Source organism: Scleropages formosus, chromosome 16 (genome assembly GCF_900964775.1).
Source record: "Scleropages formosus chromosome 16, fSclFor1.1, whole genome shotgun sequence".
NCBI lineage: Eukaryota > Metazoa > Chordata > Actinopteri > Osteoglossiformes > Osteoglossidae > Scleropages > Scleropages formosus.
In genome coordinates, this window is record NC_041821.1 from 18019618 (window position 1) to 18033282 (window position 13665).

The 13665-nt window shown below is 45.3% G+C and overlaps 1 protein-coding gene across 2 annotated transcripts in view; it reads left to right on the forward strand.

Moving 5' to 3' along the window:
- Nucleotides 1–301: 301 nt before the first annotated feature.
- The window catches only part of LOC108933731 (egl nine homolog 1-like), a 37754-nt gene continuing 24390 nt past the window's right edge, over nucleotides 302–13665 (forward strand). Inside the window, exon 1 of one of the 2 annotated variants that reach the window (XM_018750978.2) lies at nucleotides 302–1492. In XM_018750978.2, the coding sequence (XP_018606494.2) occupies nucleotides 677–1492 (816 nt within the window). In that variant the 5' untranslated portion in view covers nucleotides 302–676. The remainder of the gene's footprint in view (nucleotides 1493–13665) is intronic. The other variant, XM_018750979.2, reaches the window with a different exon arrangement.

Genomic DNA, 13665 nt, shown 5'->3' on the forward strand with positions numbered 1-13665 from the left:
ATCAATGTGTTTTGACATGTTTGGGCGACCGGTCCGATGTCCTCTCCTCGTCACTCGGAAACTTTTTTCGCGTCGGGAACTTTCTCCCACAGTCCTTCGTTCTGGATGCGGTGTCCAACAATATTAATAACACCAGTTCTCGGTACAGGCGCTCGCAGATGGAAGTGTCACCCTCTCGATGCGCGTCAGTGCGAGCGCGCGCCGCTGCGCTGCTGCGCCAGACTTCGCGTCCGGGCCGCTTCGCCACCCCTGTGAATGAGAGGCGGTCGTCGGCTGCGGGGCTCATGGCTCGCGCTGCCTCGTGCACGCTGACGTCAGTGGCAGGGCTCGCTCGGAGTGCGCGGCGGAGCCGCGAGCGAGACAGAGGCGCCATGCGCCTTCGCACGGGCACAGCGCGGCTGGGGACGGTCTCGGAGTCGGGGACGCAGTGAGAAACGTCGTTTTCCTCAAGCCGGATTACAGTCTCTACTGAGCGCGCAAATGGGGTAGCCGATGGTGTGTGATGAAATTGTTTTCTCCAGAAATAGAGGCGGACGGTTCTTGTTTTTTTTTTTTTTTTTTTTCCCTCCTCTGGCTTGTTGTGGCGTGGCTCGTGGATCACTTCCAAACTTGCGCCGTGGCAGCGCGCGGAGCGCCGCGTTATTTAAAGGGACATCGCCCGCGGTAGCTCGTGGCCATGGAGAAGGACAGCGGCAGCGAGGGCAGCGCGTGCGACGGCACGCTGGACTCGGAGCGCGAGCGGCAGTTCTGCGAGCTGTGCGGTAAGATGGAGAACCTGCTCAAGTGTGGCCGCTGCAGAAGCTCCTTCTACTGCAGCAAGGAGCACCAGAAGCAGCACTGGAAGAAGCACAAGCTGGTGTGCAAGGAGGCGGACCGAACCGACAACCAGCAGCAGCAGCAGCAGCAGCAGCAGGCGGACGAGCAGCAGAGCACAACCCAGGCGCCGCACAAGGGCTCGGAGTCGGAAGGGACGCGGACGGGCACGGCCGCGCAGAGCGTCCCCGAACCTGGGTCTGCGCTCACAATGAAGGAGCCCGTCGTCAGCAGCAGCAGCGCGGCTGGATCGAGCAGAACGGCCGCGGGCAAAGAAGCCGGAGACGGAGTGACAGTAAGCAGCAGCAGCAGCAGCAGCAACAACACCAAAGCCAACGGACAGATGCGGAGCTCCTCGCAGAAATTAGCGACGGAGTATATCGTGCCGTGCATGAACAAGCATGGAATATGCGTGGTGGACAACTTTCTGGGAGAGGAGGTGGGACTGCGCATCCTGGAGAACGTGATCGCGCTCCACAAGACGGGCCGGTTCACGGACGGACAGCTGGTGAGCCAGAGGAGCGACTCGTCCAAAGACATCCGAGGAGACAAAATAACGTGGGTCGAAGGACGGGAGCCGGGCTGCGAGAACATTGGCTTTCTCATGAACCGCATGGACGACCTGGTCAGGCACTGTAACGGCAAACTGGGAAACTACAAGATCAATGGAAGGACGAAGGTGAGTGTCCGCGGTGGGGTGGGGGAACCCCGTCGGGGCAGGTGCGCCGCCAGTCCGTTTTCGCTGTCCGTCTTTTCGGAACAATACGGCACAGTTTGGTTTCACTCCTGCACAGGAATTATTTAAAAATCTCTGTTGAACGCTTTCCACAAATTAACGCATGCAGAGTATGTATTACGGATAATCGGTTGTGCGATTCGAGTATTTCGAGTGTAATTGGTAGGAAGAAATTGCTCTGACGGATGCAGCCATGGCTCATATTAACCAGATTTTAATTCGAGACACACTCAGGTGTGCTGTAATAAGTTAGTTTACATTTCGCAGGAGTGAAGTCTGTTCGACGACTGGTTTGAACAGACTGGGAAATGCTTAAATACCAGTTGTTGCTTACCCAGGCTGTCAAAGTGAAGTGTGCTGTTCTGCATTACCTTGAGGCGTGGGTGTCTACTGTGGTTTTACAGCGCAAGGTGCCGTATTGTTGCGCAAAAAGGCGCAAGCGTAGAGTTCTGGGATCACTGGTGGTGCCGCAGCACGTGCTCCACTCGGCTTTCCTGACACATTGTGCGCGTTGCACACACCGCTGGACACTCTTGTGCGCGACTGTGTGTTTTTATTAAAAAAAAAAAAAAAAAAAAAAAAATATATATATATATATATATATCTGTGTGTGTGTGTGTGTGTGTCTACATTATGGAGTAATTACCGAATTGCACTTTTTTGCCTCGTTGTTAATAAAATATTTTCTAGGAAATTCAAGAATTGTTTCTACAACTTAATTGCTTATGTATATGATTTTTTTTTTTGTTGTTTTTCAAGAACAAAGTGATTCGCGGTATCTCACCCATTTCTACAGCTCAGTTTTTTACTGTAATTCAGGGCGAGTATTATTTATAATAATCATGATCAGGGTCCCGTCTTGTTTTTTAGTAGTAGTATTATATTTTAACTGAACAGAAAAATTCCATATAATAAAATTTGCATGTCGATTTGAATGAAAGCATCTGCTAAGCAACACCACAAAACTAAATAATAATTATTGCCATAATACTCGTTTATTGTTGGTATACACGTTTGTGCTGAAAATGTTTATTTTTATAATTTTGCTCAATTTTATTGCTAGAGATTTGATTTCGGTCAAACATGCGCTCTTTCCATCACAGGTCCAACCTGACCATTACACAACTTGTGGCCCACTTTGTGTCATGCATTCCTTTTTAGAAAATAGTTTTCTGTTATGAGTTATCATATCTGAAGCAGAAATAAGGATGAGATATATTCATAGTGGAACTGTTTCTTTTATTATTTGTATTTGCCAGCAAATCAGTTGGGGAAAATATTGATGTAAACAGTGGAGAGTTAAGTGTCTCAGAACATGAAGATTTTTATGCCAGTGCCTGCATTTTCCAAGTGATTCTTGTAATTTATTGCTTACAGAGGGTATGGTGCATGGTTCTTATAAAAATTATAAAGTGTTAACTAGTTTGTTTAATTAGAATGTAAAGTTATTTAATAACTATATGGTGTTCCGAAGCTTATGTCACAGTCCATAAAACAATTTCAAGAAACCCAAAGGAACAGCTTGAACTTAAGATAACTTCATAAAAATTTCATGGAGGAATGTGGGTCTTAAAGCTAAAGATGAAATGCCATATTTCATTCTGCTGGATTATGAACTTTAACTAGAGTGTCTCCTTTCACACCAACTTTTTCTTTCAGGAAGCAGGTTATACTTGTAAAAAGTACTGCTAATTTTTATTGCTTGTTTTAGTATTACGTATAGAATCCATAGTAAAGTAATGTTTTAAAGGCTTTAAATCAGTGTAACATTTTAATTTTCAAAAAACTTTGAATGCTTTAAAAATATTAGGGCATTATTTTGGAGTAAATCAGTTTTTTTATTTGTATTTGAATGCCCTGATCTCAGTGTTTCCACCAATGAAAGCAAATCGGTAGCTTTTTATTTATCTCTTTGTCTAAGGATGTTTACTTTTTATAAATGTAACATCGGTGTAGTGAATTCATACGTGGTTTTATTATGTATATGGACAGTTTTTCTTTTTAATTTCTTTTTTTTTTTTTTTTTTTTTTAATGCCTTCCAGTATTGAACATTGAACAGGCAAATACATTTCGTAACAATTTTGAAATTTGTGTTCACACGTTAAGTTGCATTTGGAAGCAGTTTTCTTTTTGGTTGATTGTTTCCAAACTATGTGGTAATTCCATTCTGAAAGCAAAAACTGTCGAGAACTTGAAACTAAAATTGTATCTTTTGTGAATTACTTAATGACAAGTAGAGGGAAGCCGTACTGTTATGAAACCCTTCATAATTATTTAATTATGTTCAGGCAACTTAACCTCTACGTTTCTGCCTTAAATGCCATTTGCTCGGTCCCTTTTTGCCTTTTTCTTCTCCTGGGGTTTGTGCCCTCACTGAAGAAAAATGTGTGTGTGCATGTGTGTGTACAAAAGTGGATAATGTTTCACTGGGCTTCAAAGTCTCCAGTGCAGGACTTCACACCTCCAAGCTCCAGATTACCACCTTCCGAGGGAAAGTCATGGTATTCTCAGGTGTTCTCATCTTTCCAGCCAGCTTTTGTCCACAGGTGGGTTCACACTGTTCTTCACCATTCTGTTCATCCTTTGTGCGGGGGGGTGAGGAAACACTGAACAGTTTTGACAAGTTGGTATTTTACTCTTCAGGTGTTAATTGGACTGATTTGTAAGTGAAAATCCATGCAGGCATCAAACTGTAAAATGTGTGTGTTCAGGTCTAAGTGCAGCTCAGGTTCCATGTCATGTTGCGTTGCAGAGATTTCATTCAACCTTGTTGGGCTATGCAAGTACAATGGGAGTGTAGCAGGTGATTATTATTATTTTGCTGAGGCTTTTGTTGAAAGTAACTACAGTAATTTAAACCTCTGTATAGGAGAGCAATGTAACACACACACACACACACACACCAGCCATCAGTTCACCTGAAATGCATTTCTTTATTATAAACACAGAATCCCAAGTCTTGTCTCAAATAGTCGTGTAGGTTGTTTGTGATGTGTCTGTTGTGTACCATTGGGGTCCTACTGTGATCATCACCTTGACCCTCACTATCCAGAATTACCCCTGTCCGCCCTGATTGACACACCTGATCCTCAGATACTAGGCAGTCTGGGCTCATTTTAGCCCCATCCCAGGTCCAGTTGAGTATATGTAGAGTCACGATATGCAATTTTCAATCAGTTCTAGTTCTAGGGTCATATATAGACTTGATCTACATCTGCAGCTCCTAATGAGGGATCCTGACTTTAATAATGACTCTCTTGTGATGGTAAATATAATATTGACCGTATTAATATAACAATAACCACCACCACCCAAATATATACGCTTCCTTATTCAATTTAACAGATCCTTTTCTCTCCATCCTTCAACAGCTTACAACTATAATGCAAGTATATTTTGTCCTTCGTCTGCCTTTGAAGATCTAAGCAGTTTGTTTACTCATTTAGTAGATGCTCTTCTCCAAAAGTGGCATGCAATAATGTAGTATTCTGCAGACACCTTCATACGAGGTGACTTCATGTGTTGGACACACTAAACTACCTATACCACTCACACATCTATACAGCAGAGCAATGTAACGCACACCCTGTGAGCAATTTAGAGTCACCGGTTCACATGAAACACAAGTCTTTGGATTATGGAAGGAGACTCATGCAAACACGGGAGAACATGCAGACTTCATACCGATTGAGCATGGATGGAACCCACATCCATTTGCTGTGAGGCAGCAGGGTTATCAGCTGTACCCATATGCCTACCCCAATTTTGGGTGAGTTGATCCAAAGTCTGGCCATATTTGAATTTGTGTTGCGGCACATGCCCACTGCAGGAGATTGGCAAGCCTTGGTTGGCAACAGGAGGTCAAAAGCGCCATTCATCCCAGGGAACCGTGCAACGTTGGTGTGGCTTGTTTTCTCCCCACTGAGCCAAGTCAGTGCTTTGTTGGTGGTGACTGGGTGTCCAATACCAATGAGGAGATTGGACATGGATGCACAGCTTGAAGAACCTGTGTCTGCATATGCAGAAATAAAGTACTTGTTGGGATCACTGTCCGTAGTAAAGTAAGGTGACCGAAGTGGCTTCCAAGAATCCCAGAGTTTCGTAAGTAGTGCACTGTTTAGAGATGGAAGTCACTGGAGTCTAAGAGAAAAGTAGTTCTGGCTTTCAAGACAAAGCCACTGTACCATGGTACTATCCTCCCTGAATATTTGTGGTCACCATGGTGACTCCTACAGATTTCCTGATTCTCCTGATCAGTGCATCGGAGAAAGACAAGTCAGCCATCTGGAGGTTGAGTCTGCAGCAGAGAGACTCTTCAGATGATGGCAGCAACGAGGTTGCCGGTTCACTGCGGCTTTGCCTGTGGCATGTGGTGTGGGTCTGGAGTTGCCAAAACTTTGTTGAACTAATGGGGCAGTTCTTCCATATTGTCTAGATCATGCAACATCAAACATTTTTGCGTTCACTTGATTAGCTGTCTCCTACCATTTGACCGGAGCTACAGGGAATGTAGGTAAACCGATGTCCCTCTATTTACTGTTCATGATCATTAAATTTGACAACTGATGATTTTCACTGAGGGGGTGCGGTGGCGCAGTGGGTTGGACCACAGTCCTGCTGTCTGGTGGGTCTGGGGTTCGAGTCCCGCTTGGGGTACCTTGCGACGGACTGGCGTCCCGTCCTGGGTGTGTCCCCTTCCCCCTCTGGCCTTACGCCCTGTGTTGCCGGGTAGGCTCCGGTTCCCCCGTGACCCCGTATGGGACAAGCGGCTCTGACAATGTGTGTGTGTGTGTGTGTGTGTGTGTGATTTTCACTGATGGTGCAGCCTAGTTTTTCCCCATCAGTTTTTTTTTTTTTTCTTTTTTTTTTTTTTTTGTAGTATCCTGTAAATGTTACCTCTTGGTTTTGAAATGTAGAGTTTGTGAAGAAGTAATAATTGAGCACATATTACAAAAACACAGATACACGCAGAATGATAGTGGTGCAGCAAGCGGTTTCAGGCTGTTTTTTGCCCACAAAGCCAGCATTCTTTGTGGTGCTAGGTGCCGGACAGCAGCGGACCAGGTGTGGTGGTCTCCACGGCTGAGTTCTGCTGATGGCTGCTATCCTTCCTTTCTATCTTTTTTTTCCAAGAGAGTCCATAAGCAGCAGGAATTTTTCTTATGCCTTCATAATGAGATATTGTTTGAGAGATAACGTTCTTTTTCGGAGCACGGAACACATTCACTTACTTATTTGATACTTTTCTTCAAAGCAACTTGGAGTCTTTATTTATACAGTAAAAATTACCCAGTTGTTTAAATGGGTGAGTCATTGTAAGTAGCTTAATGCTGTAAGTTTGTTTCAGAGAAAAGCACCAGCTGAATGAATAAATATAAATCACTGTATCACTGATAGAGCTGTGTAATTCTTACTGTTTGAATTCAGGATAAATACCTTTATCAAAGGAACTACAGCAGGAATGGATTCAAACCTGTCTCCATTGCACATACAAGGCTGCAGCTCTAACCGCTACACCATCTGCTGTCCAGAATGGAGACGGACGTTTCAGCCATTTGGTGCGTTTAACGCCAACGTATTTGAAGCTGTGTCTTTATATCTCTTCTTATTTTATGTCTTCATGTGTGGGTGGCACAGCGAATAGCCGAGCTGTCCCACAGCGCCTGGTGGTGTGAGAAGATGTGGGTTCAATCCCCGCTTAGTCTGTGTGGAGTTTGCATGTTCTCCCTGTGTCTGTGTGGGTTTCTCCAGGTGCTCTGGTTTCTTCCCACATTCCAAAGACATGCTGTTGAGGTTCCTTCATAGTGTGTGAGTGACAGAGAGAGAGAGAGTGTGTGTGTGGATGAGTGACCCAGAGTAAATAGTGTATCTAGCAATGTAAGTCACCTTGGTGACTCAGGTGTGTGGGCTCATAACACTACATAAAGTTTGTTGGAAGTGCTTTGAAGAAAAGCGTCTGATAAATAAATGTAATGTCTTTAATCGGCCTCTCTCGGTGTTCTTAGTGAATTGGTTTTTTTTTTTTTTTCTCTCTTTTTTTTTGGGTTTGTATCAAAATGTTAAACATCATGTTGAGTTCATGCACTTGCATAGCAAAGTTGTGGACCATTCATCAGGCTCGTGGTGGGTTCGCAGTTACAGCACCACATCATGATCGATTTCACAAAAACGCAAGTGTTCGATTTTTTTTTTCGGTTTACTTCAGTGCAGTGCTTTCCATTTCTGTATTTCCCTGCTGTCGTCAGCACGCACCACGTCCGCAGGGGTGCCTGGACCACGGAGAGCGCGTTACGGCCGCTTCTGACGCCGGAGAGAGAGGGCGAACGCCACGTCGGCCCTTAGGAGCCCGACGGGTCCGTACGTCGAGGTCACGCACGCGAGCACACGTATTATTATGCGGCAGGCATTCTCGCTGGCGTTCGGCGTCTTTTACAAACGGCTTAGAACAAATACACAGGGCAAAGTCGAGGTGATGATTACATAAATGTGGTCAGGGCTTCCCAATAACTGACATTTTTAACCCTTAAGAAGAAGGGAAGTCCCAGGGTGGCACCGGAGAGCTGTACTGCGCGAACGTGCGGCCTTTCGCTTATAGCGTTTCAGCGGACGGGTCTAGAAGAGCTGCGTGATCATCCGATCTCCCCGGATGTTGGTCTGAAACGCATGCTAGTGGAATTAATCGCGGTGAAGCAACTTCTACTTCAGACGAGAAGCCTGTTCAGCCGGCTTCGCTTTATTTCTGCAAGAAACGAAGTTGTCGTCCTCGTATTAATCGTGCTGACGACGATTGAGGAGAAGGACAATGGCACTTCAATAAAAGGGTTAGGCTTTTAGTCGTAGTTAGTCGTGGAAGCCTTGGACCTGAAGGACCCTGGTTTGATTGCCACCTCATGCGGTAATACCCTAGATCAAGGTACTTACCCGGCCTGAATTGGCACAGTAAAAAAAATTGCCCAGCTCTATCCATTGGCAAGTAGGTTAATATAGCCCGTAGGTCACTTGGAGAAAAAGTGTCAGCTAAATAAATAAACGTACATGTACGTAAAATTGAGCTCTCAATCGGCTGCGTCTTGGCTCCTGCCTTCTCAGCTGTCAGCTCGGTTTCCTGTTACTGCGTGTGATTTAATATTGATGGCGTTCCTTACGGGTCTCCAGTTTGTCCAGGGACCGGGTCCAAGGTTACCCTCGAGAAGAAGGACGCGCTTGTGTCGACCGCCCTCGGTGGGACCCGGTGAAAGTTTGGGAAAAGCTGTACGGTTGTGAGTAGCGCAGGGGGTGACTCCAAAAGGCTCTGTGTTTTGTTTGTTTATTTTTTTTAGCCCCCCTCCACCGCATACCACCTTTTGCAGCTAATCTCAGAGTGATGAACTGGAGTGCAATTCCTTTTTAATTCAATTTATTTTTATGCAGCACTCTCTTCTCGCTGAAGTGACACGGTGCTGAACAAGGTTACGGTGCCAGACGGGGTTTAGTGAAAACGATCCAAAAATGAGGTGTAACACAAATAACTAGCGTAAGGCAGCTGGCAGCAGTAGAGAAGCAAATTGGGGAAAAAAAAAACCTCCCGCTTACACGGTTCTTTCAGGTTGTAACGCTGACGTACATATCCGACGTGCGCTGCTCTTCATCGCACCGCACGGCACGGTCACTCTCCCTCGCGGGAGCTCGGACCTCGTACCGTACAGCGGCATGTGGACGCCCGCCACCGATAACCAAGAAGGGTGTGTAGATAGGAGCCCGTGACACACGGACCGCAGATCGTTTAAAAGCGGGGCGCCGCTCGAACTTTCCCGAAGGCTTCGGCCAGAGAGGAAGCGGGCCGTTTAGCGTGGCGCGTCAAGGAAGTGGGCCTCCCCCCACCCCCCTCCGACGTGAATGGGAAACGAAGCGGGAAAGGACAGCTGTCACTTCTGGACACCCACATTTATTTGTTAAAAGCTATGGGGCATGCACCTTAATCACTGCAACACAGTCCACGCAAAGATAGAAAAGGTGAGCATGGGACTGTTTGTCTGGATTTTTCACGTTGTCTCTGATGCGGAAGGGTGAGACGGTGCTGTCGGACACATTACGCTCGGTTACGTACAATATCGCGCGAAACCGTTTGGGGAAGTTTCATTTATACTTATTTGACACCTTTTCTCCAAATCGACTTATAATGTTGAGCTACCTACAGTTATTTACCCGTTTATACGGCCGGGTCATTTTACCGGAGCATATGGGTAAGTACCTTGCTCAAGGGCATCACAGCTGGAGAGGGGATTTGAACCTACAGCCTTTGGGTCCAAAGGCAGCAGTTGCAAGCGCTACATAACCAGCTGCCCACAGGGGTGTCTGTGTGTTGTTTTGAGCCCGTGTCGGGCAGTTTAAGAGCATCATCATCTGCACTTCCTGTTGCTTTCATTCGTGCTCGATTTACAAAACTACATCCTTTTTTTTCGGAAACGTGGAGTTCGTCCAGCTTGAAAAGCTAAGTATTTTTTTTTTTTTTTTTTGACGAAACACGAGATAATGTCGCATTGGTAAGTTTACATAGCTGTTGTTCTGGTTGCACTTTTTTTTTTTTTTTTTTTTTCTTTTTTTAATCTCCTCCTATCTACACTGTACATTCCAGAGGGTAGTACTGCACTGCCTCCCTGAAAGTCCAGTCTTCTTCTATGTGTGTACAGCTCTCTGAGAAATCGGGCACGGATGCTAAGTCACGACACGCTTCTGCTGTCTACAGGGATTTCCATCAATTCTCATCCGGCCCAGTCTCTCTCTCTCTCTCTCTCACACACACACAAAATGTGTTTCAGTGGTGTCAAATGATGTTGATTTTGAACTTGTTCTGAAAGTAACTGATTTCTATTTAGGTCCCATCGCATGTTCTGAAATACAGTATTTACAAGATACGCTCTGAGTTTGTCGCGGGGAAATAGAGAAGATCGCAGGTTCGAGCACTCCAGCATGAAGTTCAGTTTGAGTATCAATTAGAAAATCTGCATTTACGTCGGGAGGAATCTGCGGGGTGTATTGCCAGACAGGTTCCCCTGGTAGGGTTAGCAGCTGTCTGTTCTTAGTCCGTCTCTCCTTTTCTGTGTAATAAATCTGCACTAAAATTTTACTCCGTTTTCATCAACTGCTCATCCTACGCACGATCACGGTGTTCCCGAGCCTGTCCTGGACACAGGGAGCATGAGGCAGGGGATACCTAGTTTTGTTATGGAACTTCTCAAAATGATCTTTTATAAAACTCAGATCGGCATGTCTGACATTCATCAGCACCGGGATGCTTTCGGTTTGCTTTATTGTGGATTATAAGCAATTCAAGCATAATAATAGAGATTCACCTTAATTTATAGAATGTACGCAGCAAGTAAAAGTTGTGGCTATAGCAATAATTATTAAAATATATCGGAAAGATTTTTAATCGCTTTTAAAAACTTTTTTTAAAAAAAAAAAAACTTTGAGCTACATTAAAATTAAAGCAAATATAAAATGACGCAAAAACAAATTTTCTGTATAAACTCCTGTGTTTGAGGCTGAATTTTTTTCCGCCCCCTTAAACTTGTGCAGAATTCGTCTTATTGGGTCACAAACCTCCAGGAACATGAGCCGTAAACTGGGCGCAGCGGGTAGTGTAGTGGTTGGAGCTTTTTCCTTTGGACCCACGTTGCAGGTTTGAATCTCACGTGTAGCTGTAGTACCTTTGAGCAAGGTATTTACCCTAAAATGACCCAGCTGTATAAGTGGGTAAATAAATGTATCTTAAAATATTTTCCTTTAGAGAAAATCATCAGCAAAGTGAATACATGCAAGATGTAAACGCGGTGGACACAAGTTGAGTTAATCCAGTCCCACATTCCTACTCCAAGTACATTGCTGCCAACTATGATGACACAAGGAAACACAGATGATGTTTGCTTCTCAACAAATTTTTGAAAGCAGAAAAATTAAGAAAATGCAGTCTAAAAAAATCGATAGAAAAATGTTCTTATCTCGGGGCAGCACAGTGGTGCAAAGGGTAGCGCTGCTACCTCTCGGTGCCCGAGCTGTTTGAGCGTAAGTTCAAATCTGGGTGGGATTTAGGTGTTCTTCCCACATCTACGTGGGTTCCTCCAGATGCTTCTGCATTCGGTTCAAGTGGATTGGTGACACTAAAGTGCCCATAGTGTGTGAAGGAAGGGCAAGTTTTTGTGTGTGTGTGTGTGTGTTGGGGCTGCCCTATGATGGAATCGGCTCTAAAGCACCGTGACTTAAAGAAGGACAAGCAGTTAGTGAAACTGAGCGAGTGTTTTGTTCATATGTTTGTGTCATAACACAACAATCTAGTGTATTATTAACAAATCAAGTGTGGGGCATGGTGGTGCAGTGGGTTGGACCGGGTCCTGCTCTTTGGTGGGTCTGGGGTTCAAGTCCTGCTTGGGGTGCCTTGTGACGGACTGGCATCCCATTCTGGGGTGTCCCCTCCCCCTCCGGTCTTACACCCTGTGTTGCCGGGTTAGGCTCCAGCTCCTCGCGACCCTGTATGGGACAAGTGGTTCAGATCAACAAATTAGTTTATGTAGACCTTCACAATATTCCTGAACATTATTCACCATCTGTTTTCACAGGTTATCCCCTTATTAACATAATCATTAAATCACTGTTGTCTCTTTAAATGTTTATAATTACAGTATCGCACTTGTCCATAAGAAATGCATGGTAGAGCCGGCAATATCGAGCTGCGGTGCGCTCTCCTGATCAAACTGACCAATTCGGTATTGGTTTCGTGTTCAGTGAGATGAACGAGCTCATTCTTCCTGGATTTACTTTATATTGTGAACATAATGGGTGTTGGTATTTTCTCTTTTAGAGGAGACGCGTTCTTCTCCCTGTGTTTGGCTGAAGCCCGAGACCGGAACTGTGGAGCTCTTATAGAACACAGCGTGGCTGTTGATTTGGGCTCTTTCCTGGATCTCTGCTCCTTTTTAAAAAAAAAAATGTTTAAATCCTGCCAGTGGCGTCGCACGTGAATCCCAGGCGCTATGGGAGTGGCACGGCTTGGCGCTGCTTCAGCTCGACCTCGTCAAAGTAAATCCTGAAGCGTAGGTGGCCGCCGTAGCCGGAGAGTCGCGCCGAGGTGGACTCCTATACCGAAAGGCTCAACTGCACCGCTGAAGCCACGGTGGGAGATTGGGGCGGACGTTGAGGGTCCATCCCGGCACTCCAGCAAACCCCAAGTGGGCCGTTCTAATGCAGCATCCTGTGTCTGCTGGTTTGCTCGAGAGCCACAGAGTGACTGCTGTCCAGGAGGGTCGTATTTAAAATGCAAAGATCTTTTGGTCACAATTGAAATTATTTCTGCTGTTTTTGTTGGTAGGGAGGGTGTTGCTCGAAAATGTCGGAGAGATGCATTTGAATCCTCGTGTTGTTTGGATGCAAGCGCAAATGCGTGCTTCTCTTGACTTTGGTGTTCTCCAGGTTTTGCTAGCAATACAGGGGTTTGTTTAGTTTTTCCATTTGTGTCAGCACACGTCGGGCCCTGTGGCGCTGTGTCCGTGGTCATCCATGAGCCATGGGTGTGTCTGCGTGTAGCCCAGCACCCCCTCCCAGTCTATTCTGTCGCAGGCACGCAACCATTGTTCTCCAAGCAACGACATTATACTTCGAGTGTTATTCTGCCCATTTCTGTTACTTATTCCTTTTATATTTTCAGCTATAATGCTCTCGTGTGCATGTTGAAGATAATATTGTTCAAATTTATGTTGGCTGCTAAATACCTGCTTAGCGTAGAAGTAGACATAACTTTCCATTAACACGCTGTGGTCAGATTTGACCCACTTGCAACTCTCATTGATCATACATATGGCTTATTTCGTCTGATTTCCATAAGACTTCGTGGCATCCTCTAAGCACATAGAATTAATGATCACCAGTTCCACTGAATGTTAAATGTTTTTCACATAATAATATCTGTGCTGTGTGTGGTCAGATCTGGCCAGCCATAGGAGATAAATGGGAGGCTGAAATAATGAGCAAAGAGTATAAAACGCTACATCACACACTGTCTGTCTGAAACCGCTTGTCCCATATAGGGTTGCGGCGAACCGGAGCCTAACCCGGCAACACAGGGCACAGGGCTAGAGGGGGA